This window comes from Vulpes lagopus, chromosome 3 (genome assembly GCF_018345385.1).
Source record: "Vulpes lagopus strain Blue_001 chromosome 3, ASM1834538v1, whole genome shotgun sequence".
NCBI classification, from domain to species: Eukaryota; Metazoa; Chordata; class Mammalia; order Carnivora; family Canidae; genus Vulpes; species Vulpes lagopus.
The window spans coordinates 103,371,310-103,398,958 of NC_054826.1; the positions used below are offsets into that span (position 1 = coordinate 103,371,310).

The following is a 27,649-nucleotide window of genomic DNA, read 5'->3' on the forward strand; positions in this document are numbered from 1 at the left end:
CTTAATGCCTCACTATTTCAAGGATTTCTGTCTGTATAGATAAGAATTGGCATTAACTCTCCCATCAGATTCAAGGCTCTCCTGACTGGGAAACATCTAAGAACTCAGGCTAAAGGTTTTACATCTTCTTTCTGCCTTCAAGTGAGATGCTTCACTGGAAGTGCTGGTGGCTGAGCTTCATTCTCTAATTGGAAGCGAGAGACTTTAGATATTCAAGCATTTTTATTAACAGTTACTTCATGATTTGATCTATTTTTAATTAACTCACTTTTATTTATTTGGTTTATTATTAATAGGACTTAGAGGGGGAAAATGCTTCTATAAAAGCTTATTTGAAGTAGAGAAGCCAAATGCCTATTGATTTTCTATTTTTCCCTTACTTTGGGTTGTCAATATATGTGTGTGTGTATGTGTACACACTCTAAATTTGCTTCATTTTTTCCTTTTTCTTTAAGATTTATGTTAGAGGACATGAGTGGGGGGAGAGGGAGAGGGAGAGGGAAAAGGAGAGAGAGAATCCCAAGCAGACTCTGTGCCCAGCACAGAGCCCAACATGGGGCTTGATCTCACTACCCCGAGATCACAACCTGAGCCAAAATCAAGAGCCAGATCCTTAACCGACTGAGCCACTCAGGCACCCCCATCAATTTGCTTCATCTTCAGTTGGTAATGATTGGGATTTCTGTTGGAGCTATGGTTTGAGGATGTGACTGGTTAAATATTATTGTAGGACAATTTTAGCAAAGCCAAACCAAATAAAAAAACAATTTTAGGAAAATGAAAAGTTACCAGCTATAAATGTGTACATGGGTACAGTGTGTCTGGAGAGCATTTCAGAATACTTATCAAAAGCCTCAAAAATGTGTGCATACTTTTTGACCCAACAATTCCATCATGCAACTTTAAGGAATCTCTCACAGGGAGAGTAGTCAGATATGTGCAGCAGATAAGCCCATCCAGGGAGCTCCTGGCCTTGTTATCCATACTTTCCATGCTTTGGAAACAACTCAGACATTCAGCAGCAGGGGATCAGTTTAATTATAGCCCGCCCCATATGTGGGATTACTATGCAGCAGTTACAAATCCTGAAGTTTTGAAATAGTTAACGACATGGGGAAATGTTTATGATCTATTGCTAGAAATGTTTTTGAAGATTTAGAAGATGTTTATGCATACACAAAGAATTCTGTAAAGAACAAGACCAATAACATTCTGCATTAACAAGTCATTTCTAAGTAGTAATATTCATGAGGACTTAATTTTCTTCTTAATTCATTTCTATGTTTCCTCTGTTTTCTACGCTCAAAATATTTTTGCAATCAGGAAACAAATTCCAACTTAAGAAATGTTCCCATAGAGTGATTCAGTCCAACAGAAAATGTAATGTAAGCCACACACATACTTTAACCACACTAAGAAAGGTAACAAAGAAAATTAATATATTTTGATAACCCAAAATATCAAAGCATTATCATTTCAACCTGTGATCAGTATTAAAAACTAAAGGATACTTGTTTTTATTTTTCATACTAAGTTTTTGAGATCTAGTATGTATTTATAACACATCTCAATTCAGACTGGCTACTCTTCCATTGCCCAGTAGCCATGCGTGGCTAAGGACCTCTCAGTTGGACAGAGCAGCCATCGAATGTTCTAATTCTGTGCAGCTAAGGTAGTTTACATGAATAAATAATAAAGAAGTTTGAGGATAAATACTAAATATCATTCCAAAGGGGAAAAAAATCCCATAAACGCTACAAACAGGTAACAAAGCTTAATGTGCTAATTCAGTGTTTTCAAAAGTCAGGATCCTTTTTACTCTTTGTTTGGAGATTAAAGTATGATCTGAACTCACTAAATTTTCTCTAATTTAGCCAGGCATAAGCATATCCCATACTTGTAGATTTTAATTGCTATTTTAAAAAAAAAATCTTCTAGAGAATACCAGAAATGTGAGGTCCTCAAAGGTTAACTCAGATCTGGCTGTAGTCTCAGGCCTGCTGTCAGCAGTTGAAAGACAGATGGCGGACAGACCACTTCTCCCCTTTCTTTGTACCTTCACTTGCCTGATAAATCCACAGAGGTGGAGAATATAAATAAAAACACCAGCTTTAGAATCACAGAATTGCACTTAACTGGCTATGTGATTGAGCTTCAGTTTGTCTCATCTGTAAAATGGACACAGTGCTGCTCACCTTGCAGTATTATAAAGCAGAAATGAGCTAATGGATGTTAAGCACTTACCACAGTACTGTTCACGTGGCAAGTACTGTTGTGTGAGCAATGGTAATGTGTTACTGTAGCATCCCTGACACAGCCTTTGGATTGCTGAAAGAGCATGGATTTTGTACATGTCTGCATCTGCTCGTTGGACACCCTGATCAGAATTTGAAGGCTTTGTGGAAAGATAGCATTTTTGTGACCTCTGTGCAGTTGTTTCCCACAATAAGCCAAGGCCCCAAGCTGGATCAGGCTGGAAGCAGTGGCAGTTATTCAGGGACTGGCTTCTGATGTGCATGTCACACATCTGACCTTTGGACAAGTCAAAAAGTGGTCTTTCCAAAGTGCATGTTAACTGCTTGTCCTGATTAGTGTCTACAGGGTAGAAAATATCATGAGATGTATTACCAGACCTTACCTTGCTGTCCAAGATGTCCCTGACAGATTGGCCAGGATTGTGTTCCCTCAAATGCAGTCTGGTGGCACTATTCCCAAAGGACAGGGATGTCACGATTTTCTCACACCACCTCCCTCAACCTCTTTCCACTCTGTTATCCGTCCTTCCCCAAACCCAGCTCATTACTGTTGGGAGTTCTGAGATCAGCTCAGTTCCCTAGATTTGAAGTGCTAGAGACACAAGAGAGGACCCACCCCAGAGCAGACCCTGAGAGAGTCTGTCCAGTGGCTCTCTGACTACAGTGCTCGGTAGAAAATGCACTTTACCCAGTGTGGGTGTGGGTGTGGATGCCTGGACATATACAGACACATCCATCTGTGTATATATCTCTCCCTGTGTATACAGATCTTGCTTTAAAACAGATTTTTTTTTTAAGTAGGCTCCACACCCAAAATGGAGCCCCATGCCTGAACTTATGACCATGAGATCGAGACTTGAGCTGAGAGTCGGGTGCTCAACCCACTGAGCCACCCAAGTGCCCCAAAACAGAATTTCTATGAAACACTTGTGGTAACTATTTACAAGTCACTCAAATATTTACCATTACGTTCTGTTTCATTTTTTAAAAACTCAAAACATTATTTCACTGTGTGGATCCTGACTTGAATCTTGAAAACACTGAATGAGTGTATTAAAGCTGTGTTACGGGGAGGGGCAAGATGGCGGAGGAGTAGGGTCTCCAGGTCACCTGTCCGCAGCAAATTACCTAGAAAACCATCCAATCATCCTGAAAACCTACGAATTCGGCCTGAGATTTAAAGAGAGACCAGCTGGAACGCTACAGTGAGAAGAGTTCACGCTTCTATCAAGGTAGGAAGACGGGGAAAAAGAAATAAAGGAACAAAAGGCCTCCAAGGGGGAGGGGCCCCGCGAGGAGCCGGGCTGAGGCCGGGGCGAGTGTCCCCAGGACAGGAGAGCCCCGTCCCGGAGGAGCAGGAGCTGCACCAACCTTCCCGGGGGGAAAGGGGCTCCCCGGGAATTGGAGCAGGATCCCCAGAAAGGCGGGGACGCCCTCGGGCTCCCTGGGACAGTAACAGAGGAACTGCGCCCCGGAGAGTGCGCCGAGCTCCCTAAGGGCTGCAGCGCTCGGCGGGACCCGGAGCAGCTCGGAGGGGCTCGGGCGGCGGCTCCGCGGAGGGGGCTGCGGGGCTCCGGGAACAGCTCGGAGAGGCTCGGGCGGCGGCTCCGCGGAGGGGGCTGCGCGGCTCCGGGAACAGCTCGGCGGCGGCGGCTCCGCGGAGGGGGCTGCGGGGCTCCGGGAACAGCTCGGAGGGGCTCGGGCGGCGGCTCCGCGGAGGGGGCTGCGCGGCTCCGGGAACAGCTCAGCGGCGGCGGCTCGCGCAGAGGAAGAAGCTCCGCGCGGAGGGGGCTGCGCGGCTCCGGGAACAGCTCGGAGGGGCTCGGGCGGCGGCTCCGCGGAGGGGGCTGCACCGCCGGGAGCGCGAATCCAACAGCGCAGGCCCCGGAGCACAGGGCGCCGGGACACAGCCCAGGATCCGGCCTCCCCCGGTACAGGCAGAGGCCGGGAGGGCCCAGGACAGCAAGGACGCTCCTGCCTGGAACTGAGCAGATCAGCGGCCCCGCCCCGGAGCCCCCAGGCCCTGCAGAAGGAGAGCCCCGGAGCTACTGCGGGGGCTGGATCCAGGGTCCCAGAGCTGCCCCCGCCACTGTGGCTTCCTCCCGGGGCCTCACGGGGTCAACAACCCCCACCGAGCCCTGCACCAGGCAGGGGCAGAGCAGCTCCCCCAAGTGCCAACACCTGAGAATCAGCACAGCAGGCCCCTCCCCCAGAAGACCAGCGAGACGGACCAGTTCCAAGGGAAGTCAAGGGACTTAAACTACACAGAATCGGAAGATACTCCCCCGTGGTTTTTTTTGTTTTTTGTTTTTTTGTTTTTGTTTTTGTTTTTTTTTTGTTGTTTTTTTTTTGTTTTGTTTTGTGCTTTTTTTTCTCTCTTTCTTCTTGATTTCTGATTGCTTCCCCCACCCCCCCTTTTTTCTTTTTTCTCCTTTCTTTCTTTTTCTTTCTTTTTCTTCTCTTTTTCCCCTATTTTTTTCTTCTTTCTCTTTTTTCTTTTTCTCTTTTCTTTCCTTCTCTCTCTTTTTCTCCTTTTCTCAATACAACTTGTTTTTGGCCACTCTGCACTGAGCAAAATGACTAGAAGGAAAACCCCTCAAAAAAAAGAATCAGAAACAGCCCACTCTCCCACAGAGTTACAAAATATGGATTACAATTCAATGTCAGAAAGCCAATTCAGAAGCACTATTTTACAGCTACTGGTGGCTCTAGAAAAAACCATAAAGGACTCAAGAGACTTCATGACTGCAGAATTTAGATCTAATCAGGCAGAAATTAAAAATCAATTAAATGAGATGCAATCCAAGCTAGAAGTCCTAACGACGAGGCTTGACGAGGTGGAAGAACGAGTGAGTGACATAGAAGACAAGTTGATGGCAAAGAGGGAAACTGAGGAAAAAAGAGACAGGCAATTAAAAGACCATGAGGATAGATTAAGGGAAATAAATGATAGCCTGAGGAAGAAAAACCTACGTTTAATTGGGGTTCCCGAGGGCGCGGAAAGGGACAGAGGGCCAGAATATGTATTTGAACAAATCCTAGCTGAAAACTTTCCGAATCTGGGAAGGGAAACAGGCATTCAGATCCAGGAAATAGAGAGATCCCCCCCTAAAATCAACAAAAACCGTTCAACACCTCGACATTTAATAGTGAAGCTTGCAAATTCCAAAGATAAGGGGAAGATCCTTAAAGCAGCAAGAGAAAAAAAGTCCCTGACTTTTATGGGGAGGAATATTAGGGTAACAGCAGACCTCTCCACAGAGACCTGGCAGGCCAGAAAGGGCTGGCAGGATATATTCAGGGTCCTAAATGAAAAGAACATGCAACCAAGAATACTTTACCCCGCAAGGCTTTCATTCAAAATGGAAGGAGAGATAAAGAGCTTCCAAGACAGGCAGGAACTGAAAGAATATGTAACCTCCAAACCAGCTCTGCAAGAAATTTTAAGGGGGACTCTTAAAATTCCCCTTTAAGAAGAAGTTTAGTGGAACAATCCACAAAAACAAGGACTGAATAGATATGATGACACTAAACTCATATCTGTCAATAGTAACTCTGAACGTGAACGGGCTTAATGACCCCATCAAAAGGCGCAGGGTTTCAGACTGGATAAAAAAGCAGGACCCATCTATTTGCTGTATACAAGAGACTCATTTTAGACAGAAGGACACCTACAACCTGAAAATAAAAGGTTGGAGAACCATTTACCATTCAAATGGTCCTCAAAAGAAAGCAGGGGTTGCCATCCTTATATCAGATAAATTAAAATTTACCCCGAAGACTATAGTGAGAGATGAAGAGGGACACTATCTCATACTCAAAGGATCTATCCAACAAGAGGACTTAACAATCCTCAATATATATGCCCCGAATGTGAGAGCTGCCAAATATTTAAACCAATTAATAACCAAACTCAAGAAATACCTTGATAATAATACACTTATACTTGGTGACTTCAATCTAGCTCTTTCTACCCTGGATAGGTCTTCTAAGCACAATATCTCCAAAGAAACGAGAGCTTTAAATGATACACTGGACCAGATGGATTTCACAGATATCTACAGAACTTTACATCCAAACTCAACTGAATACACATTCTTCTCAAGTGCACATGGAACTTTCTCCAGAATAGACCACATACTGGGTCACAAATCGGGTCTGAACCGATACCAAAAGATCGGGATAGTCCCCTGTATATTCTCAGACCATAATGCCTTGAAATTAGAACTTAATCACAACAAGAAATATGGAAGGACCACAAACACGTGGAGGTTAAGGACCATCCTGCTAAAAGATGAAAAGGTCAACCAGGAAATTAAGGAAGAATTAAAAAGATTCATGGAAACTAATGAAAATGAAGATACAACCGTTCAAAATCTTTGGGATGCAGCAAAAGCAGTCCTGAGGGGGAAATACATCGCAATACAAGCATACATTCAAAAACTGGAAAGATCTCAAATTCAAAAGCTCACCTTACACATAAAGGAACTAGAGAAAAAGCAACAAATAGACCCCACCCCCAGCAGAAGAAGAGAGTTAATTAAAATTCGAGCAGAACTCAATGATATCGAGACCAAAAGAACTGTGGAACAGATCAACAGAACCAGGAGTTGGTTCTTTGAAAGAATTAATAAGATAGATAAACCATTAGCCAACCTTATTAAAAAGAAGAGAGAGAAGACTCAAATTAATAAAATCATGAATGAGAAAGGGGACATCACTACCAACACCAAGGAAATACAAACGATTTTAAAAACATATTATGAACAGCTGTATGCCAATAAATTAGGAAATCTAGAAGAAATGGACGCATTCCTGGAAAGCCACAAACTACCAAAACTGGAGCAGGAAGAAATAGAAAACCTGAACAGGCCAATAACCAGGGAGGAAATTGAAGCAGTCATCAAAAACCTCCCAAGACACAAGAGTCCAGGGCCAGATGGCTTCCCAGGGGAGTTCTATCAAACGTTTAAAGAAGAAATCATACCTATTCTACTAAAGCTGTTTGGAAAGATAGAAAGAGATGGAGTACTTCCAAATTCGTTCTATGAGGCCAGCATCACCTTAATTCCGAAACCAGACAAAGACCCCACCAAAAAGGAGAATTACAGACCAATATCCCTGATGAACATGGATGCAAAAATTCTCAACAAGATACTAGCCAATAGGATCCAACAACACATTAAGAAAATTATTCACCATGACCAAGTAGGATTTATCCCTGGGACACAAGGCTGGTTCAACACTCGTAAAACCATCAATGTGATTCATCATATCAGCAAGAGAAAAACCAAGAACCATATGATACTCTCATTAGATGCAGAGAAAGCATTTGACAAAATACAGCATCCATTCCTGATCAAAACCCTTCAGAGTGTTGGGATAGAGGGAACTTTCCTCGACATCTTAAAAGCCATCTACGAAAAGCCCACAGCAAATATCATTCTCAATGGGGAAGCACTGGGAGCCTTTCCCCTAAGATCAGGAACAAGACAGGGATGTCCACTCTCACCACTGCTGTTCAACATAGTTCTGGAAGTCCTCGCCTCAGCAATCAGACAACAAAAAGACATTAAAGGCATTCAAATTGGCAAAGAAGAAGTCAAACTCTCCCTCTTCGCCGATGACATGATACTCTACATAGAAAACCCAAAAGCCTCCACCCCCAGATTGCTAGAACTCATACAGCAATTTGGTAGCGTGGCAGGATACAAAATCAATGCCCAGAAATCAATGGCATTTCTATACACTAACAATGAGACTGAAGAAAGAGAAATTAAGGAGTCAATCCCATTTACAATTGCACCCAAAAGCATAAGATACCTAGGAATAAACCTAACCAAAGAGGTAAAAGATCTATACCCTAAAAACTATAGAACACTTCTGAAAGAAATTGAGGAAGACACAAAGAGATGGAAAAATATTCCATGCTCATGGATTGGCAGAATTAATATTGTAAAAATGTCAATGTTACCCAGGGCAATTTATACGTTTAATGCAATCCCTATCAAAATACCATGGACTTTCTTCAGAGAGTTAGAACAAATTATTTTAAGATTTGTGTGGAATCAGAAAAGACCCCGAATAGCCAGGGGAATTTTAAAAAAGAAAACCTTAGCTGGGGGCATCACAATGCCAGATTTCAGGTTGTATTACAAAGCTGTGGTCATCAAGACAGTGTGGTACTGGCACAAAAACAGACACATAGATCAATGGAACAGAATAGAGAACCCAGAAGTGGACCCTGAAATGTACGGCCATCTAATATTCGATAAAGGAGGAAAGACTATCCATTGGAAGAAAGACAGTCTCTTCAATAAATGGTGCTGGGAAAATTGGACATCCACATGCAGAAGAATGAAACTGGACCACTCTCTTTCACCATACACAAAGATAAACTCAAAATGGATGAGAGATCTAAATGTGAGACAAGATTCCATCAAAATCCTAGAGGAGAACACAGGCAACACCCTTTTTGAACTTGGCCACAGTAACTTCTTGCAAGATACATCCACGAAGGCAAAAGAAACAAAAGCAAAAATGAACTATTGGGACTTCATCAAGATAAGAAGCTTTTGCACAGCAAAGGATACAGTCAACAAAGCTAAAAGACAACCTACAGAATGGGAGAAGATATTTGCAAATGACATATCAGATAAAGGGCTAGTTTCCAAAATCTATAAAGAACTTATTAAACTCAACACCAAAGAAACAAACAATCCAATCATGAAATGGGCAAAAGACATGAAGAGAAATCTCACAGAGGAAGACATGGACATGGCCAACATGCACATGAGAAAATGCTCTGCATCACTTGCCATCAGGGAAATACAAATCAAAACCACAATGAGATACCACCTCACACCAGTGAGAATGGGGAAAATTAACAAGGCAGGAAACAACAAATGTTGGAGAGGATGCGGAGAAAAGGGAACCCTCTTACACTGTTGGTGGGAATGTGAACTGGTGCAGCCACTCTGGAAAACTGTGTGGAGGTTCCTCAAAGAGTTAAAAATAGACCTGCCCTACAACCCAGCAATTGCACTGTTGGGGATTTACCCCAAAGATTCAGATGCAATGAAACGTCGGGACACCTGCACCCCGATGTTTCTATCAGCAATGGCCACAATAGCCAAACTGTGGAAGGAGCCTCGGTGTCCATCGAAAGATGAATGGATAAAGAAGTTGTGGTTTATGTATACAATGGAATATTACTCAGCAATTAGAAACGACAAATACCCACCATTTGCTTCAACGTGGATGGAACTGGAGGGTATTATGCTGAGTGAAATAAGTCAATCGGAGAAGGACAAACAGTGTATGTTCTCATTCATTTGGGGAATATGAATAATAGTGAAAGGGAATATAAAGGAAGGGAAAAGAAATGTTGGGAAATATCAGGAAGGGAGACAGAACATAAAGACTCCTAACTCGGGGAAACGAACTAGGGGTGGTGGAAGGGGAGGAGGGCGGGTGTTGGAGGGGAATGGGTGGCGGGCACTGAGGTGGACACCGACGGGATGAGCACTGGGTGTTTTTCTGTATGTTGGTAAATTAAACACCAATAAAAGTTAATTAAAAAAAAAAAAAAAGAACATCTGCAAACATCTACAACTAAAAAAAAAAAAAAAAAAAAAAAAAACAAAAAAAAAACAAAAAAAAAAAAAAAAAAAAAAAAAAAAAAAAAAAAAAATAAAGCTGTGTTACCTATTTGTAGTGTTTATGGGATTTCCCCCCTGGGAATGATAGTATTTATTCTCAAATTTCTTTATTATTTACTGTACTTTGGCAGGAAGGCTTCATTCCGCCTTGTACCAGTATTTGTCTTTATAACCTTTAATGGATGTTTAGTCCAAGGAGATTCCGGGGCTTAGAGCCTGCCACTTGAAAGGGAATAGGAAAAGTTGCTCTCTGCGAGGCTCCGAGAGGTGACTCTAGAAGTCTGCAGTCTGCTGGCTCTTGAGTTTTGACATTCAGCATGGATTTTCACATTCCATTTGGGGAGATCTGAGGAATTCTGAACTCATGTGGAATTCCTTGTTTATTTATTTATTTTTTAGCTTTTAGGAGCACCAGTCTTTCCAGGGTCCCCAGAAAAAGCTCATGACAACAGTTTGCTTCTCCCACACACTTCCTAAACCCAGAGTTTTTCCTTACAGTTCTGTTTCCTGGAAGTGTGGCTGCTGTCCCATGAAATTTAATTTGTCTTAAACTTATCCAAATCTCACCCCTCCGGAGCCAGACCGTCCTGTGGACCCACCTCACTCATTTCGGGAGAGCTGGCTGATGGTCGTGTACTCTCTCCACTGCCCCCTCACCTCCCACCCCTGATGACTTCTTTCTCTTGCTGTCAGCTCACATCTCCTGTGGGGAGGCCTGCTGCCTGTTCCCTGCCACACCTGCATGGCTCCCTCCCACTGCTGATTGTGCAGGCAGCTGTTCCTTCCCAGACCCTGTGATCGATCATTGATTATTCGCTGCTCCTGCAGAGTAAACTCCCCACTTCTCTGCCCCCTGGCTTTGGCCTGCTCCTCCCACCGATGGTGCTGTTCCCAACCATCCCACCACCTTTCTCCTGCCTCTAATTGTGGCGTTCCTCTCTGGCCTGCGCATCCAGTGCTCTGTGCTGCTGCTGTGTCCTGGAAGCTCTCAGGGCAGGCGACGTGTTTACCATCTTTTTGCCCCCGACCTCCATCTTCCCTGGCACTTGTCCTTGCATGAGGGACGTCTCCATGTACAATTCCAGAGCAGAGCAGTAGCCTGTCCTGTCAGTGTCTTTGTTCCCAAAAGCTGGGGGCAGGGGGAGGGGGGACAGGAGAGGGCAGGGGACCCGGCCAGAGGGCTGCTGCCTCTGTCCTGTAGTGGCACTCTGAGGATCAGACGGTCTGCTTGCTGTTTCCTTTTCTCACTTTTTCTCTGCCCTCTCAATTAGAAGCTCTCATCCACTTGAGCTTCAGAGACAAACGAAGAGGAGCCATCTGCCTTTGCTTGCTGGACTCATTAACTTAAAGAAATGTATCCTGTTTACATTTCTGGCAGCATTTCTTTTATTTGGACGGTGGCCAAAGGCAAACAACTTGGCCCTAGTGGGTTTAAAAAAATAATAATAATATATTTTTAAAAAGAACTTTCCAAGTAGATATGCTATTATCTGATTGGGTGAACATTCTAGACCTTCACATGTTCTTCATGTCACTGTTTCATTCTGTAGAAAAAGCTAATTTGATCCACTAGCATTTTAGATCTATCTTGGCGTTAGTATTTACTGTGGGAAGATTTTAGTAAGGAATGACTGAGAAGATTTGGTTTGATTAGGCGCTAAACTAACAACATTTATTTTGAAATGAGATAACAGGATTTGCAAGTTTTGGTCTCCGTCCAGTGAAACTGAAAACCCCCCAAATCTACATCCCCAGCAGACAGGGAATCTATTCTTTGACAAAAAGTTTAAAATGCTGGATTTATAAGTTGTCTTAAAAATGTACTCTTTGAACAGTTTCAAGTGTTACATAGTATCAAGATGAGGTCACCAAACTGCTTAAGACTTATCTGTTCACCTTTGGATAACTGAATAAAATGTATGGTTCTCAAAAAATTAATACTTCCATAACATTGTTACTGAAAGAACAGCTCTCCTTAAAGCTATCAGTGAGACAAGCAAGTTGTCTTCTGCCTTAATTCTTTTCTTCTTTTTCTTCTGAGTGTATATGGATTTTCTGGGCTTTACATTTCAGGAAATAGGTCTTTTCTTACAAAAGAAAGAGGCAAGGTGTTTTATTATTGTAGTACATCCGCTGTACAGTAGTATCTTTCTTTCAAGACATTAGCAGCTCTATATAATGATGGTGACATAAGCAGCTCTATATAATGATAATGAGAGCCATCAGTTCTGCTAAAGTACAATAAATAGAAATTCTCCAAAGATTTTATGCTCTCTTGAAAAAGGAAGAAAAAGAAGGCTCCAATTTTAGGCAAATGTCCCAAAGTAGAAACCTCTCCTTTATCTCAGTTTTGGGTATTCAGAACAAAGTTGGCAGAGAGTAGTTTTTCACTAGGATAAATTTTAAAAGGCAAGAGGGACCTCTTTTTTCTTGTTGCTTTTTCCCCTCTAAATGAAGAGACTAAGATATAGAAAACAGACCGTAGCTAACTGGCATAAAGTTCATCAGCAGTTTTGTCATTTCCCTGGGTTTTTAAAAAGAGAAATAAGGAGCCTTTTCTTGGTGTTTGTGTGAAGTTAATTTGGACCAGTTCCAGGCTTGCCTGGGTGGCAGTGTACAGTGGGAACACAGGCTGCTTTTGGATGGACCAGGGTTTTCTAAGCCAAACCTGTGTTCACCCCAATAATTAGGGAAGGCCTGGTTTGTGCCGTTTTGAAAGCAGTCTTGGAAACGATCACTCAGGCTTCTAAGTCCATTTTGATTCCCGGCCTTCATCTCAGGCATATAAAAATGAAACTCCCCAGGGAGCAGAGGTTCCGTTTCCCTTCTGAGTGAAGATGTGCTACTTGTGAAGCTGAACTGTTTTAATGTGTAAAAAGAGCACTGAAGTGATACCTGGTGTGTCAGACCGAATTTGCTGTGTGTGATTTGTGCGCGTTGGACCATCAGGAATGTAGGTGGGTTGGTTACCAGACTTGGGGCTGGGGCTGGGGGTGGGGGTGGGCCGAGGTTCCGGCCCAGCACTTTTGCCAGTCGAGGGGGGCCTCATGTGCCAGGATGGTGGGGAGCTTTGTCTGATTTACATGAAGGTGCTGTGACCTGTAAGACAAGAGTCTTACTGGAGAGATCTCTTCTACCTTCTCTGGATGCAGACATTTTTCTGTTGTGCGGAATGTGGAGAATATGAAACATCTTTGTTTTCTTGGGTTCTTGAAGCTTTTCAGTATTGTCCTTTTGGGCAGATGGGAGTTTGGTGTGACGTTGTCAGAAAAAGTAAGGAGATGGGAAGGACCCAGAGACAGGATTGGGGTGGTTGGGACCCAGAGGGAGGAGAGCTGAGGATTTATTCAAGTCCTCTTTCCCCACTGGGTGGGTTCTAATCCACTGTTGCCACTTGTTGACGTGAACCTGCTCTTCAAAAGCTCACTTTGAGACCCATGAAATCGGAACATTTATTGTCATGGCTGCTGGTTAACTTTTTTTTTTTTTTAACTTTTTATTTTGAAATGATTATAGGTTCTCAGGAACTTGCAAAGATAACAGGGAGGGGTATCACACAGTTTCCCCCAGTGGTTACATCTTATAGAACTGCAGTGCAAGTGTACCACCAGAAAATTGACACACTGGTGTCTGTCTGTGTGTGTGTGTGTGTGTGTGTGTGAGAGAGAGAGAGAGAGAGAGAGAGAGAGATTCTGTGACATGCTTTCTCCTGTGAGGGTCTGTGTAACCAGCCCATCTCAGCTCCCTCACCTCCAGGGTCCTCCAGCTACCCTGGCACAAGTCACCCGCCCTCCTGCTTCCTCTACCATCCCCAGTCCCTAGCAGCTGCTCATTTGTGTTCTGTCTTTATAACTTTGTCACTTCAAGAATACTCTATAAATGGAATCACGTAATAAGTGACCTTTTGAGATTGCCTTTTCTTACTCTGCATAATTTTCTTTTTTTTTTATGGTGAAAAAATTTATATTTAGATTTATAGCCGGCTGGACTCAGTTTAGATGATCCTAATTTTGTTGGCAACATCCAAAGCATCATAGTCAGGAGCCAGTCGAACGTAGGCTTTCTTCTCTCCATCAGGCCTGATCAAGGTGTTGACCTTGGCCACATCAATGTCATAAAGCTTCTTCACAGTCTGTTTGATCTGGTGCTTATTGGCCTTGACATCCACAATGAACACAAGTGTGTTGTTGTCTTCTATTTTCTTCATGGCTGACTCAGTAGTTAAGGGGAACTTGATGATGGCATAGTGATCAAGCTTGTTTCTCCTGGGGGCGCTCTTTCGAGGATATTTGGGCTGCCTTCGGAGACGCAGGGTCTTGGGTCGTCGGAATGTAGGTGACGTGTGGATCTTCTTTTTTTTTGTGACTGTGCATGCCTTTCCACACCGCTTTCTTAGCTTTCAAAGCCTTTGCTTTGGCTTTGGCTTTGGGAGGGGCAGGGGCTTCCTTCTTCACCTTCGGCGCCATCTTCGTGAAAGGGCTCTGCATAATTTTCTTGTGATCCATCCAGGTTGTTGCATGAATCAAGTGTTCGTTTCCTCTTACTGCCAAGTCCCATTCCGTGGTGCAGAGGCTCTCACGGTATGTGACCATTTCTCTTTTTAAGGACTTTAGTGTTCTCCAATAAAAAAAAAATAAAAAATAAATTTAAAAAAAAGGACTTTAGGGTTGTTTCTAGTTCTGGGCTGTTAGGAATAAAGCTACTCTGGACATTCTTGCACAGGTTTTTGTGAGGGCATACATTTCCATTTCTCTGGGTTCATTTCCCAGGAGTGAGGTGGCTGGAGTATGATAAGTATATGTTTAATTTTTTAAGAAACTGGAAAATGGGGATGCCTGGGTGGCTCAGCAGTTGAGCGCCTGCCTTCAGCTGAGAGCGTGATCCTGGGGTCCAGGATCAAGTCCCGCATCAGGCTCCTCGCAGCGAGCTTGCTTCTCCCTCTGCCTGTGCCTCTGCCTCTCTCTCTGTATCTCTTGTGAATAAATAAATAAAATCTTAAAAAAAAAAAAAGGAAAAACTGGAAAATGCTTTTCCAGAGTGGCAGTGCCATCTCACACCCCCACCAGCAATCTCTGTATCCTCACCACCATCTGGTGTCATCATTCATTTTGTTTGTGTTAGCTGTTTTATAGTGTGTAACAGGGGTGTGGGGATTGCATGGGTGGTTCAGTTGGTGAAGCATCTGCCTTGGGCTCAGGTCATGATCCCAGGGTCCTGGGATCCAGCCCCATGTCCAAGCCTACTTCTCCCTCTCCCCCTGCTCCTGCTCTGTCTTCTCTCTGAAATAAAATCTTTAAAAAAATGAAAATAGGCTCAGGTTTTTTTTCTCTCTTTCTCTCTCATCTTTATACCTTCTATTTCTTTTCCTTACCATACTGGCTAGCACTACCAGTACATACTGATTGGCACTGCTAAACGTGGGCATCCTTGTCTTGTTCCAATTTTAGAGGAAGGGAATCACACCTTCACCATCAGTTACAGCAGTAGCTGTAGGTTTTGTCAGTGTTCGTGAAGTTAAGGAAGTTTCTCCTGCATTCTTAGTTCTTGAGCCTTCTTATCATGAATGGGTGTTAATTTTCTTAATTCATAGGTCTTTCTCTCCAGCTGGATTCCAGGTTTCTGGAGATCAGACTCTGCTTCATAAACGTGTTGTTATCCGCCATGCCTAGCTAGGTGCTTTACCCTGAGTAAGCCTCAAACATGTGGGTCAGTAGAAATGGGTCTGGATCCTGATGGCACACGAGTGTGGGCTATAAGGAGGGAACTCACAGGAACGCCTCTCACCAGCAGTCCTGGTCTGCTGGGAAAGATGGAAAAGGAAAGATGGCAGCTACTCTCCCTGGTCCCCATTACCATTCAGCACAGTGGTTCAAGGCAGAAATGGGAGGTGTAGGCACCAAACCACCGCTACAGCAGAGATACAAGGAAGGCAGAACTGATGAATCTGCCCTGACTCGAGTGTTGGAAGTGAAACTTTTTAGGGTAACTGCCAACTACAAACCACTGAGGTGTACACTTTAAATGGGGGAATTGTGTTATGTGACTTATATCCAATAAAGCAGTTATTTTTATTTTTTCAAAGCAAGTGCCAGGTGGGCAGTTAGATCCTGTGTTCTCTGCACCAGGGTCTGAGTTACTGCTCCAATTGTGCTGGGCCTGCCACACAACCCTGAGTCCAAGAAGGCTTTAATGCACAGGCCAGGCCCCCTGCCATTCTTTGCTGGGTACAGTGTTCACTGGGTCCTCTCAGAACTCAGAAACTGCTTGGATACAGTATTGCTAATTGGGAAACACTACCCTAAGAATGATGAACTGGACCTGCTTCCCGATGGGGCTGTTGTCCCCAAGACCATATCTCCTGCGGCCTGGACACCTCAGCTCCTATATTTGAGGCAGTTTCTCCATCCCTTTGGCCCATCTGTGAGATAAAGGAAGGGCCAGAAATACATTAACAGTGAGCAAGTAAGCAAAATAATGAAAACGGTTTTGCATCATCACTAGCAGTGGTGGTATTAAATCTAGGATGTACCCCCCCCAACCCCAAAGCTGTTTTGGGGATGTGAGGGGAGGCTGCTCAGCTGGTGGTTCATTTTTGTTTTGTCCCATCTCCATATTGCTGGTCACCTATCTGTGTCTCTCCACTTGCTTTTAGCTGGAACAGGCAGTTGTGTCCTCCTGATGTCAAGGAGCTGCCAGGTGTCAGCGAGTGAAGACCTGGGCACCTTGATGAAACGAACCAAAAGACAGGTTCTGGTTCCCAAGCTGGGAGTTTCCTGCTTGATGACAGTCGATGCCCGTGCTGAGATTCTCTGTTGTGAGGTCGTCTTGGAAGCACAATTAAGCCCTTTCTGTCTCTTTTATCTCATAGGGTTCAAGGGTTCTTGTCGATGCCCGAGACAAGCTTGGCATTCCATGGCAGTATTCAGAAAATGAGAAGCACGGCATGTTCCTCCTGGCCTTTGAGAACAAAGCGGGGCTGCCGGTGGAACCTGCCACCTTCCAGCTCTACGTCCCCGCTCTGAGCGCTCTCTGGAGGGACTCCGGCATCAGGGAGGCTTTCAGCCGGAGGAGTGAGTTCCAGCTGGTGAGTGAGCCATGCCTGGGCGGCACGAGTGTGTTCTATGTGGCTGATGTTAACCTTTAGTAGAAGTTCCTTGAAGACTGTCCGAGCACAGGCAAGCTGCAGTTTGCTGTAAATCCTAATGTTCAACAAAAAACATGTAAGGGAGGCAAATCAAGCTATCTTTAAATGGTTCAAGAGGGGCAGCATGAATTCAGGCTGGCTGAGTCAATGTTTTGTTCAAGGAGTACAGAAGACTCTTAAAATACTAAAATGTGGTGTAGCTTACGAAGCTCAAAGTGTTTAAGGCTTGTTTATAGCCTGGTTCTCCTTAGAACCACTTTCCAGCTTGTACTGTGTGGCTCCTTGGGAGCTAATCTCAACCTTCCCAGTTGTTCTTTTCAGATTCTTTCCTTCCATTTTAAAGTCTGACAGTTTTGAAATGCCTGGTTGTCTCTGTCATTTAGTTTCATAGAAGATATGCCTCTTTGCATTTTGTTTTTTTCCTAGCTATCCTTCATTCTCTGTAGACCAAGTAAGTATCTGTTTGCCCTATCACTGGCACAGCTGTGCCTGTCCCTGCCCATCCACAACCCCCACACCCATCCCTGCCCACACCCCAGGGCTCCAAGCACCTGGGACTCTCACACCCTCTGCCCCTGGGAGCTGGGACCCCGAGTTTGGAGCCATCAGCCCTCTCCTTTCTTGAGAGTTTTGCCATAATATGTACTTTAAAAGTTTTCTCTATTCTCAAACGTTATATAAATGGTTTCATACTGTATATATGCTTCTGCAACCCACAGTTCTGTGTTGCTGGCATGGCTGTGGTTGATTCATTTCCACTGCAGCCCTCCTTTCTACCGTTGGAATAAATCAGGATCCATCCATTCTCTCCTAGGTGTGCGGTGGCCTTTGTTATGTGTATGTCCTGAGACACGTGTGCAGGGGTTTCTTTGGGACATGTCCCATATGAGCAGGATTGCCTGGTCATTGGGCACGTTGACCTCCAAATAGACAAGTTATGTCCGATCATTTTCCAGAGTGGCCATAGCAGTCTTGCCTCTCCCAGCAGCCGAAGAGATTCTCTGTTGCTCTCTCATCCTTGCTGATATTGAGTATTATTTATCCAACTTTAGAAATTGTAATAGTATCTCCTTCGGTTTAATTGAAATTTCCCTGATAATGTTTTTTGGCTACATGTGTTTTCTGGGCCATGCCTATTCATGCTTTTGCCAGTTTTTTCTAACGAGTGATTTGTATTTCTCTCACTTTCTGGAGAGGTCGTGCAGGCAGTCTGCGTGGTCATTTTTTCCATACAGTTTCCATATGCTCTTGACCCTGTCTCCCCTGAGGCTGTCAATGCTGGGAGATAGGTGCTGTGCTGTACTGTAAATGGAGCTACAGACCTTACTCTAATTCCACCATCCTCCCACAGGGGACTTAGCTATGTGCCAGGCTCTGGCTCCGGTCCCCATGCTGCGTTAGTGGTCATGCTCCTTATTCTCTGGTCACTGACAGTCCCGCGTCTTTTCCTGGTTTTTGTGACCTCAACACTTAAAGAGCACTGGTCACATATTTTGTGGAGTGTCACTATTTGGGTTTGTCTGGTATTTCCTCATCATTAGAATAAGATGATGCATTTTTTTGGCAAGAAAAACACAGAAGTGATGGTGTGCTTCATTTCAGAGGTTCAGTTCCTGGTGACATGAGCCTGCAGCACTCAGGGAAGGCTGTGCTTGCCAGGTTTCTCTGCTGTAAAGTTACTCTCCTTCTTGTTACTATTAAATATTTGGGGGGATACTTTGAGACAATGCAGTTACCCTGTTTCCCCTCAAGCTTTGGCCCATTCCTATTAATGTCCATTGGTGGATCTTACAGGTGACATTTCATAACCCTTTCTCATTTTCACTTTCTTTTTCAAGTTAACTTTAAAAATGCAGGTAGAAGAGTCAAAAGAACTGGAGGGTGTTGTTGTCATGGGAAGGAAATCTTAATCTTCTAAGGGACAGGAATATCAGAAACAACCAGGGAAAACAACCTCTTAAGTGTGAATTTGGGATTCAGGTCTTTTTCCCTATAAACTGATATGTTTTGGGAAAGAAGGCAGAAATCGCTACAACCATTTGAGAGTTTACTGAAGGAGCAAGTATAAACATCCAGAACGGATTATTTACAACTCCTGTTGAATAAGCGCTCCGTCTGGGGGACGTGTGGTAGGGCGGTTTTGCCAGACTTCTGTCTACCGTGTTATGTTGTGTGCAGCATCCTCAAGCAGAAGGGGCCTCCCTGCTGAGTAAGTCAAGGCTATGTCTTCTGAGTGATCACCATGAGGTACTTGGGCCTCAGAAGTCATTCTGCTTGTTTCTCCATTCATTCACTCACACAGCATTTAATGGAGCACCTCCTGTATGCTGGATACTATGTAATATGCTGAGGATACAGCAGTGATGAGACCAGCCATGTGCCTGTCCTCAAGAGCCTTTAATCTAGACCTCACTTCGCATGGGGTTCAGCTAAGAGGCTGCCATAATATGAGTATTGGCCTGTTTCCGTCTTGTGCCCTCCACCAGCTGGGATCTCTGAGGACACGGTGCCTGGGGGGGTATACCGTTCCAGGAAGCTAAGTGTTTTTCAGGACTATCCTAATGGGCAGCGTTGACAGTGGGTTTGGTTCATCGAGTAGTAGGTATATGGGTGCTTATTGCCATACTTTGTACTTTTCTATGTGTTTGCTTTTATTTTTAAAAATTAGAGCATTTTCGTAAAATAGGCAGACAATAGGCCTTCACAGTCTTCACTGCCGAGGTGTACGGTCCAGCCCGTGAGGAGTGTGAGCATCGTCATGCAGCATGATCAGCCCTCCCCTACCCCGTCTGCAGCTCAACCCTGGTCTCTCTTCTCTGTGGATCTTTTTCTTCGTGTCAAAACCTTTCCAGGGTGATGCTTCACCAACTTGTTTTTAGCTTTTTCTCTCCTCCCTGGGTGACAAGCTGAGAGATCCAGCAGCTCTGAGAATTGCTGTCAGCCAGGTGTTGGATTTTTTCCTGTTCCCTCTGCCCTCTGGGTTTTACTTGCCATTCCAGGCAGAGACAGAAACAAAAAGGAGAAGAAGAAAGGCCGAGTCTGGTGACTGCCTTGTGAGGGCCCTTTTTCCTTGGTGGAGAGGTGAATGGGTGTGTGGGGAGGGAATTCTCCTGCTCCAGAGGGGGTCTTGCCCTTATGTGTGCACTGATGTCAACTGCCATTTCATACACAGAGTTTGATACATCCTCTGCAGCTCAGGAAAAAGATAACCGTAGTATTTTAGGCCTTATCTTTCAAAATGCATTTACGTAAGACCTAGCAAGACACTAAGCCTAGAGGTTTTTCTCATAGGTGTAACAAACACAAATATTATCTACTTTTATAGCCTTTTTCTAATAAAAGAGAATTTTGGAGTTTTAAATGTTCCTGGCAAATTAAGAACTAGTTAATGTGCTTGTAATACAGAATATGGATAATATTTCCACAATTTGCTTTCTGTTATACTTTTGAATTTACGGTCTTGTTCATCAGAAGGGTACTCCTACCCTGAAAGGGACTGTGGGTTTGCACATCAGAGCCCTCCTCGCTGGGCGTGGGCAAGTGGACTTTCAGTGCCTTCTGCATGCCAGGCACTATGCAGAAGTCAAGTCCCATTTATTCTGAAAACTGGTAAGACACACTTTTGCAAACAAGTAATAGCAGGAAAATATGCCAAGAAATATAACTGGGGAATAGACAGGCTACATAAGGCATAAAGGGAGAAAGTAGGCCATTCCGCCTAGGCAGGTAGGGGCCGGAGGAGACGTTTTGGAGGAGTTTTGTAAAGATTAGGTAAAATGAACCGTTGGGGACAGTCGGGAGCGAGGCAGCAGAGGGAACATAGCAGAAGTGGTGCGGTGCCTCAGGGGCTCCAGGGACTGCCCTGTACCTTCCCTGGCTCTGCCCCCATCTCTGTGCTCAGCCTGTGCGGCTCTGGCTTCCCCTGGGCTTGTGAGGTGGTGGCAGCAGAATGAGGTCTCACCAGCGTGGCCACTACAGGAGCCAGGAGGAGACTGGGCATGGTGGCCAGGGAAGAACCACACAGGGATTGGTTCAGCCTGGGTTCACTCGACCCTGTTCCTCATTGTGGACAAGGGGCAGGCCTCACAGCAGTGAGGATCACAGCTACAGCACCTTCACTGTGGCCACACAGGCCACGTGGAGCAGCGCAGAGTCACCTGTAGGCAGCAGAGCCATTGAGGTGTTCAAAGCAGATGACCAATCTGTTTGCATGGTGAGAGAGTGAGAACTTGAACCAGCACAGAGTGGGTGATACACAGACTCACCGCTTCCAATTTAGCGCTACGCAGGGGAGGGGGAGGGTGTCCTTTTGCACAACTCTTTGCTTGTTATATCGTTAATTTTCATCTTCATCGTTGGACTTCCCCAGCCCCCCAGACACGCAGGGTGAGCCGTGAGAAAAATCACTGGATGCTGAACTCTCTGGATAAATTAGACTGTTTTTGCTTTTCACCACATGCTTTTGAGATTGTGGCTGGTCAGCTACATTGATGACTTGGTGCTACTCTAGGCCAGGTGAACCTTTTTCCTGCTGGGAGGACTGGACAACAATCCTGGGGGTTTGGTGCCTCCTGTTGGACTCCTCACATGACTTCCCACTGTCTGACTGTGGCCCAGCATTTGTGCAGATGCACTGCACACACAGGACAGTTATCCTGGATTGTGAATCACTTTTTACATCCTTTCTGTTCTTATTTCCAAGTGGCAGGGCATTGTGCTTTCTTGAGGATGTCTTCTCTTGCTGTGGAAGATGGGACCAAAGGCTCAGTTCAGAGGAGCACATTTATGTTGACTGCACAGGATTTCTTGATTTCTGGAAATCAAACGATTCTGCTTATTACACAGAATGATTTTTGTTTTCTGTCCCATTTGAAGGAATCAAGTCCCTGTAACATTACCAGAGGTTGCTGGGAAAGAGGCTGGGTGTTCAGGCTGAATTCTAGATGCAGAGGAAGGTCGTTCATCACGATTATGTATGTGGATGCTTCCTCCTTAGAATTCACTGGGTGTGACGTTTTCAGAGGGAAATTATCCTATGGCTTAGGGAGTAGCGTGCTGACTATAAAAAGAGTCGCTGGAATTGCCAGCCTAGCGCCTGACATAAAATCCACATGTGTCAGATTCAGATTTTGTGGCGCCTGGGGCTTCAGAGTTACTCTGGGCTGATTGCATAGCTCTGCTAGGCAGGGTCTGTGTTGGCTTTGCTTGGTCGCCTACTCCTCCTGCCCCCCGACGCCAGTGGATGTGCTTTTTAAGGGCTGTAAGATCATGGTTTACAAGTTCTCAGGCTTGGAATGCCCCCCCCCCCTCTCTCTCTCTCTTTCTCTTTAAGATTTTATTCATTTATTCATGAGAGAGAGAGGGGCAGGGACACAGGCAGAGGGTGAAGCAGGCTCCAAGCAAGGAGCCCGACGTGGGACTTGATCCTGGGTCTCCAGGATCATGCCCTGGGCTGAAGGCAGGCGCCAAACCGCTGAGCCACCCAGGGATCCCCTTGGAATGCCTCTTTATAAAACTCCAGGATAAAGTAGTGCCCCAAATTCCCCTTAGCATTCCTGAAACAGACATTGGTTGGGCCGGGTGATAGTTCCATCATTTTAGTATAGAATGAACCAGTCCCTTTTCAAAAAAGCTGGATGCTACAGGTTCGTGGACCTGGGCTCACTTAGTAAACCTTTGAGATGTTAGAGAGCAATGCTAAGCTGAAGATGAGGCAATTTGTAGCTACAGTATCTTTTTGTAGCTTTCTCTGAGGGTATGTGAAACAAAGGGACTGACACACCCAGCCCCATCCTTCTAGGAACAAGTGTATTCCATGATGGCTTGGCTGTTGCTTTCAGCCACATAGGAACAGTCCCCTGGTAGCTGGTGGATTAGAAATGAGACGGGAGGTAGCAGCATGCCTGACAGGTGGCAGGTTATGTCCACGTGCTGTGTGGGGAGAACATAGGCATTTCCACTGTGTCTTGAAGGCCCTGTGGCTGGTCTCACCAAGTTTCTGCCTGCCTGAATTCTAGCCAGGCACCTTCCATTCACTGGATTTCTTAACTCTCTCCCCTTCTCTCTGCTATCAAGATACCCTACTGTCATGACTTGTTTAAATGCTATAATCAGAGGTTTTAAGCTAGAGGAAGACAGGAAACCCCAGCAGGTACAGTGAGTGCAGTTTCTTGTAGTGCAGTTTGGGGCATTTCAGAGAATCTTTCTGCTTTCCAACGGTACTGGTCTCCTGCTGTTTGTAGCAGCTGGTAAGTGTTCTACGTGTCTGCTACTGCTGCAATATTTGGTTGCACGTGGCAGAAAAACCGAAATGGGAGGGACCATATTTTTCTGGGACAGCCAGTCCAGTAATGGGAGGGTGGGCCTCCGTCCAGGTCCTTCCCAGTGTCCTTCTGTGGACCCCTTTCCTATACTCGTGCCCTCACCAGACAGCAGGAGGAGGGTGCAGAGGAGTGTCCCACCCTCTTCCTTTCAGGGCCACTTCCTGCAAGTCCCACATCCTTGGAGCCTGAGTCTCGTCACCACGCCTATGGAGGAGGCTGCTGCCTGTGGGCCCTGCTGACTGGTGTGGCTGAGGCAGAGGCCCAGTGTGGCCCAGGGTGGCAGCCAGCAGCCTCTGCCAGAGTTCTTTTTGCCTCTAAGGTGATTGGGGGCAGGGTTAGTGCTTAGTGTGAGGTCTCCGAGTGATATTAACTCTCCTGTGTTGAGGACCAAGACAGTCATAATAGCACATAATGTAATACCCTGAAGTACCATTTCTGGGCCAGTAGGGATGCCTCGAGACTGTGCTTTCTGTCTTCTGTGTCCTTTACATTCTATGGAGTTCATTCCTTCAGCAGATATTTGTGGCACAGCCTCCCTGCATCCTGGGGAAATAGCAGCAAACAAACAGCATATGGAGCTGACTGTCTGATAAGAGGAGACAGTCAATAAATTTGTAGGCACGTGTGTGTGTGTGCCCAAGTGCACGTATGGTGTCTATTAGAGGAAAACCCGAGGGAACTGAGGTCGTGTGTGGAGAGAGGGGCCTACTTGGGTAAATAGGGCATCACAGGGTGGGGGTTCTTTAGCATAGCTTCAGTTCTCCTGACATTTGTGTCTCCTTCTGCTATGGTAATCTAGAGTGTAGCCTTGGAACTCTGTTCTGAGTCTTGCTCTTAAAATTACTGGACATATCTGCCCCAGCCCATCCTGCTCCACATAGGCTAATCCTGACCTGTGTTGAGAACCTGGGCCGTCAGCACAAACCCACAAGTGGAAGTGAGATACAGAGCATGGCACAGGCACCTGGGCCATATTGTTGCAGCCTCTGTATCTGTCCTGGGGCTCTCTGGGAGCCCAAACTCCTGTAGCTTCCCTGAGTGACATTTGAGAAAGCCCTGAGGGTGGGAGAGCAGGCCTCATAGGTGTCAAGGGGAAGAGGGAAGTGTCCTAGCTGGTAGAGTGACCAGTGCAAAGGCTATGGGTTGTGTGGGTTGGGGTCAAGCTTGGTGTTCAGAGCCCAGTGAGCAGGTAGGGTAAGAGGGGATGAGTTCCCAGAGCAGAGGGACTTCTGGGGGGCTTTGAGGGGTTATTGGAAGGGCATGGGCTTTGGGCAGAGATGTGGTGTGGTGTGGTGTGATTTACATTTTAACAGGGTTGTTTTGGCAACTGTTTTGATAATAGAAGCAGGGAGGCCTGTTTGAAGACTTTTATAATAATCTAGGTGACAGGATGGTGGCTCAGATCAGCACGATCATGGTGGAGGTGATGAGAAGTGGTTAGGTCTGTATGTCTTAGAACTGGAGAGGAATTTGGAGGTCCTCTGGTCTCACTGCCCACCCAGCTTAGGGACCCCTCCACGTCAGCCCTGTGGCTGATACTGAGCCCAGTATTTTATTTTATATTCTAAATTGAAAAAAAAATAAAAATAAAAAAAATAAATTGAGAACACTGTTGCAGAGTCCGTTTCTCTTTGCAAATGACTCCCAGGCCTCCTACCCCTGGAGCAGCCCCTGGAACCAATGGAAGTAAACCCCGTGGTCATGATGTCGGTGTCCCGCCATCTGTGCTCTGCCAGGGTCACCATGTCAAACCTCATGTCCCCTCTCTGTGAAGGACAGTCACCCTTCATTTGCTTCAGGTTTCAAGACAAACCGTGCCAGGAGGGTGTTGAGCAGCTCAGACACCCACACACACCCAGGTAAAGCGTCAGCCCCTCCCCTCCAACCCCCCCCCCCCGCCCCCCGTGCTGCCAGGGAGCAGAGGGGGTTCCCAGATGTTGGTTAGTGACCTGGGCTTTAATCAGTGAGCCTTGAGGTCCACAGGCAGTTCCTCCTCATACTCAACCATGTGCACCTTCTCAGGCCTCCCATCCCCTCGGCTGTCCTGTTTTTATTCTCCAGCCACACTGACTTTATTCTTCCTTATGTTTTACCAGCTGATAAGTGGAAAAGTTCCATGATTATTAGTTCTTTCCTTAAGTTTATTAGCCATTTATAGTTCTTCTTTTGTGAGTTGCCAGTGATACCCTTTACTTCCTTTTTTTTTTTTTTTTTTTCTTTTCAGGAACAAGTTTCTGTTGACATGCTAATCTATTACCAGGTGCTCACTGTTCCTAACACTTTTTTTTTTTAACCTTTGTATTTTGAAATAATCATAAATTCACAGGAAATTGCAAAGATAGCCCAGAGAGGTCCCTGCATCCTTTAGCCATTTCCCCTCATAGGTCAATCTCACATGACTCCAATATAATAAGAAAACCGAGAAATTGGGATCAGTGTGTGCATGTGTGTGTATGGTTCCAGGTCACATGTGAACATCCCTGGAGTCAGGACTCCATCACCCCAGACCTACCAGTGCTGATCCTTCATAGTCTCACACCACCGTTCCTCCCACCCTTTGCTCCTGGCAACCACTGATTTGTTCTCCATCCCTAAAATTTATCAGATTGAATGAATGGAATCATATAATGTGTGACCTTCTGAGGCTGACATTTGTCTCCATGTATCAATAGCTTGCCTGTTTCTGTCTAAGTAGTACTCCCTGGTATGGAGGTGCCATGGTTTGTCTGTCTCACTACATAGGTAGCTAAATATGCAGATACGATACAGATGTATATACATATATACGAAAAAAGGCATCAAGTTTTTTTACCTTAAAAGAATAGCTCGGAAATGTTAGGAATTAGTGAATAATTTCTAGAGAAAATAGAGTTCTATTTCAGGACTACAAGGCTAGAGATTACTTTTTTTAGTTTCAGTTTGATACCGTGTGTGTGTGTGTGTGTGTGTGTGTGTGTGTGTGTTTAACCTTTCAAGCGAAGTTAACTTTCACAATGTGATTTGTAGGGGAAAACTCAGCCTTCTTAAAACTAACTGTTCATATCAGAGGGACTTGAAATTCTCTAACTAAATCTTCCTGTTTGATACCAAGATGGTTTGAGGCCTGGCCTAGAAGTTGAAGAAATTTGCCTGCCACGACACAGCTAATGAACGGTCTGGCCAGGATTACGATTCAGGGAACCCCGAGTGGGCCAAGCCTTTGAAGGCTCGCCTGGGTGGGGGGTGGGGAGCATGCTGAGCTGTCCTCTGGCTGGGGAGGCATGCTGAGCTCTCCGCTGGGTGGCTCTTGCTTCAGGACACAGAAGCAGGAAGCAGAGCTGTGCTATTCTTGGATCGGGGGCCGGTGAGAAACTTATGTGTTCCTGCTCATGATGTTGCCCTTTCCCCTTCATTTCATTAATCATGAATAGGATTATATACTTACAGACTTCTAAAATCTACTCCTGTAGGGGGAAAAATATGAAGTGTTAAGCATTTAAACATAGATCCCTGTGAATAACGTTATTTCAGGCTCTGCCTCCGGAGGTCTTGTAAGCTGGTGACATGATGATTCAGGTAGAAATGTTATATATGCAGGCATACCTCATTTCTCTGTGCTTCACAGATATCATTCTTCTTCCCACATTAAAGGATTGTGGAAATATTGAGAGCCCCAGAAATGGAGCCTGAATGTGGGACTGAATTGCAGCAAACTTGAATGGATGAGGAGTTGCTCCTTATGGATGTGCAAAGATGGTAGTTTCTCGAGATGGGATCCATACTTGGTGAAGATGCTGTAAGGATTGTTGAAGTGACAAAAAAAGGATTTAGAATATTGCATAAACTTAGTTGATAAAGCAGCAGCTGGGTTGGAGAGTTGAATTTTGAAAGTTCTCTGGTAAAATGCTATCAAGCAGCATCAAATGCTACAGAGAAACCTTTCGTGAAAGGAAGAGTCCATCAGTATAGCAAACTTCATGTTCTTATTTTAATAACTTGGCATGGCCACCCTAGCCTTCAACCACTACCCTGATCGATCAGCACCCATCAACATCAAGGTGCAAGACCCTCCACCAGCAAATAGAGTACGACTCCTCGAAAGCTCAGGGGATGGTTAGCATTTCTTTGCCAAAAGCATTTTTTATACTTAAGGCACGTACCTTGTTTTCCTAGACATAATGCTACTGCACACTCAATAGACTACAATATAGTTTAAACATAGTTTCTATGTGTAGTGGGAAACCAGAAAATTCATTTGACTGGCTTTATCTAATGTTCACTTTATCA

The 27,649-nt window shown here is 45.0% G+C and overlaps 1 protein-coding gene across 1 annotated transcript in view; it reads left to right on the top strand.

Annotated features, from left to right (window-relative positions):
• The window catches only part of GNA12 (G protein subunit alpha 12), a 114,208-nt gene that overhangs the window by 35,373 nt on the left and 51,186 nt on the right, over positions 1 to 27,649 (top strand). Inside the window, exon 2 of the mRNA XM_041748651.1 lies at positions 16,785 to 17,000. Coding sequence (XP_041604585.1) covers positions 16,785 to 17,000 — 216 coding nt within the window. The remainder of the gene's footprint in view (positions 1 to 16,784; positions 17,001 to 27,649) is intronic.